The 3,071-nt window shown below is 53.4% G+C and overlaps 1 protein-coding gene across 1 annotated transcript; it reads left to right on the top strand.

Moving 5' to 3' along the window:
- Positions 1 to 804: 804 nt before the first annotated feature.
- On the top strand, positions 805 to 2,721 carry LOC123049458 (nuclear poly(A) polymerase 4-like). Its single transcript, XM_044472369.1, has one exon. The coding sequence runs from the start codon at positions 824 to 826 to the stop codon at positions 2,420 to 2,422; it is 1,599 nt and encodes a 532-aa protein (XP_044328304.1). The 5' UTR covers positions 805 to 823; the 3' UTR covers positions 2,423 to 2,721.
- Positions 2,722 to 3,071: the final 350 nt, after the last annotated feature.

A 3,071-nucleotide genomic window follows, 5' to 3' on the forward strand; every position in this document is an offset into this window, starting at 1 on the left:
TCGCAACAATTTATTGTCTAACATATATGTCAAATGTATTGTCAGCATATTATCTTTATTTTAGATGAATATATTAGATATATTTATACTGTGAATCTGATGTTGTCTAGATTTTTTCTTCTTCATAGGTAAAAAAATGTACCACTATTTTACTTTTTATATTGATGGTGTACAATGTTACTCCCTCCGTTCCTAAATACTTGTCTTTCTAGGCATTTCAAATGACTATCACATACGGATGTATGTAGACATATTTTAGAGTGTAGATTCACTCATTTTACTCCGTATGTAGTCACTTATTAAAATGCCTAGAAAGACAAGTATTTAGGAACGGAGGGAGTACAATTTAAAATGAGCACTGCTACATGACGATGGTTGGCGGCCGATTCCTGCACGACAAAAAATTGCAGCCATGTAGTCCTTTCATTCACTGGGCTACAACCGTCGATCGTGAGTCGCGATTTTTGTCCGCCATTCAGTAGATCATCCATTTAATCCTCGCAATTTTTTTTTCACAAATCCATGTGGCAGACAAACAAGAAATTAGAATTGGAATCTAAATCAAATCCTATGCGGAATGTGTTTTCGTTTCATTTCTACCAAATGAAACTGAAACCTTCTGGCGGCAAACGAGCTGTTGCCGGAAACGGCTTCGGACTGCAACCAACGCTGCAATCGCACGCGTTTCTTTTACTGGAATCCGAGTTCGACTACAGTGCTGTCTCCCTCTCCCATCAATCACCACGCTGATAAAAGCAAGACCTCTCTACATCTTCAAGTCGATTGATTTAGTTCTGCCCTACCTATTAGCAGCCCACAAACAATGGCGTCCCCGATCTTCCTGGTTGGCCCGACGCCGGCGGACCACGAGAGCACGGCGCAGCTGGAGAAGCACCTGCGTGAAGCTGGCCTGCACGAGAGTGCTGAGGAGACGGCTGCCCGCGAGGATGTGTTGCGCGACCTCCAGGGCATCGTCGACCGCTGGGTGAAGCAGCTCACGACTCAGCGAGAGTACCCCGACGGCATGGCCGAGCATGCGACCGCACTGCTCCTCCCCTTCGGCTCGTACCGCCTCGGCGTCCATGGCCGCGGCTCCGACGTCGACGCCCTCGTCGTCGGGCCCGCCTACGTTGACCGCCACCACGACTTCTTCGACGTGCTGGGCGGCGTGCTGGCCGAGACCGAGGCGGTGACGGAGCTACAGCTGGTTCCCGGCGCGTACGTTCCGGTCATCAAGATGAGGTTCCGCGGCGTGCAGGTGGACCTCCTCTACGCCAGCGTATGCCTCCCGGCGGTGCCCATGGACCTGGACCTGCGTGGCCGCTCCGTGCTCTGCGGCCTGGACATGGCCACCGTCCGCAGCCTCAACGGCGTCCGCGTCGCCGACGAGATCCTGCGGCTGGTCCCGGAAGCCGGCGCCTTCCGCACGACGCTGCGCTGCGTGAAGCATTGGGCCAAGGCGAGGGGCATCTACTCCAACGCCATGGGCTTCGTCGGCGGCGTGGGGTGGGCCATCCTCGTGGCGCGCGTGTGCCAGCTCTACCCCAACGCCGCGCCCAGCATGCTTGTGCCGCGCTTCTTCCGGATCTTCTCACAGTGGAAGTGGCCCAGCCCGGTGATGCTGAAGGACGTCGAGCACGACGACGACGACGGCGAGATGCCGCTTGGGCTCCCCGTGTGGGACCCGCGGAGGAACCCCCGCGACGGGAGCCACCTCATGCCCGTCATCACGCCGGCATACCCCTGCATGAACTCGTGCTACAACGTCTCCCGCGCCACCCTGCGAACCATGACAGCGGAGTTCGAGGCGGCGCACAAGGTTTGCCAGGAGATCGCCGTGGCCGGCGCGTGGGACGCGCTGTTCAGACCGTTCAATTTCTTCAAGGCGTACAAGAGCTACCTGCGGGTGGACGTGAAGGTGGCCGGCGGGGAGGAGGATCTCCGGGAGTGGAAGGGGTGGGTGGAGTCGCGGCTGAGGCAGCTGGTGGTCAGGGTCGAGATGGCCACGGCCGGCATGCTGCTCTGCCATCCGCACCCGCACGCCTACGCCGCCAAGCCCCATGATGATGATCGGCGGCGCGTGTCCTCCTTCTTCGTGGGCCTGTCCAAGCCGGCACCGTCGCCACAGCAACCGCAGCAGCCGCCGCAGTTCGACCTTCGCCTGACGACGCAGGAGTTCAAGGACGAGGTGTACACGTACGCGTTCTGGAGACCTGGCATGGAGCTGGACGTCTCGCACGCCCGAAGGAAGGACCTGCCGCCCTATGTGCTGGAGCAGATTCTCCCCGCTGATCGTCTCAAGAGGAAACGCTCCGACGATGGTTCCGGCAACTCCGAGTCGAGCCCGAGCCCGAGCAGCAGGGCCAGCAAGAGGGCGGCGGCAGCAGGCAGAATCGGGTCTTCATCAGAGAGCGAGACTTGAAAGAGAAATGACGTCCTCTTCTACTGAAAAATATGTTGTGGAGTTTAGGCTTAGGTGCACATTTTTATCTAGCCATCCATTTCTGCTAGCAGCAGCACACAGATAGCTAGCACAGATGATTTAGGCTAAGCTAGAGCGCCGCCAACTCTTCATCTGTTCTAGTTAAGCTACAGCGCCGCCAACTCTTCATTTATTACACAGAATTGTTCGGATCAGTTCTAGCTAAGCTAGAGCGCCGCCAACTTGATCAAGGGAAGACATCTTGACTCTTGTTGATGAATACATACAACTTGTTAGGAGTTGAAGACCCTATCTATTCTGTGTAATAACCAAATGCTGCATGATGTAACAGAGATCCGAACAATTGTTTTCCAACGTGTAATGCGATTTTTTTAAACACCTTTTAAAATACTAGCAACAATGATTGTCTTTTTTGTCAAAAAAATTGATTGTCTTTAGATGGGAGGGAAACCAGTATGACATGACACTTTAATCACATACAAATCTGTAAATTAAACAACAAATAAGGCCATAAATCACAAGTACCAATTGAGGACTGCTAATTCCTCCATACTTACAGATCACAGCTGATCTTGTGGTGGCATTTCGATGTATTTATGGATTTAAGGAAAGTTTTTACATATCAATG

The sequence above is a fragment of the Triticum aestivum genome, chromosome 2D, assembly GCF_018294505.1.
Source record: "Triticum aestivum cultivar Chinese Spring chromosome 2D, IWGSC CS RefSeq v2.1, whole genome shotgun sequence".
Classification (NCBI taxonomy): Eukaryota; Viridiplantae; Streptophyta; class Magnoliopsida; order Poales; family Poaceae; genus Triticum; species Triticum aestivum.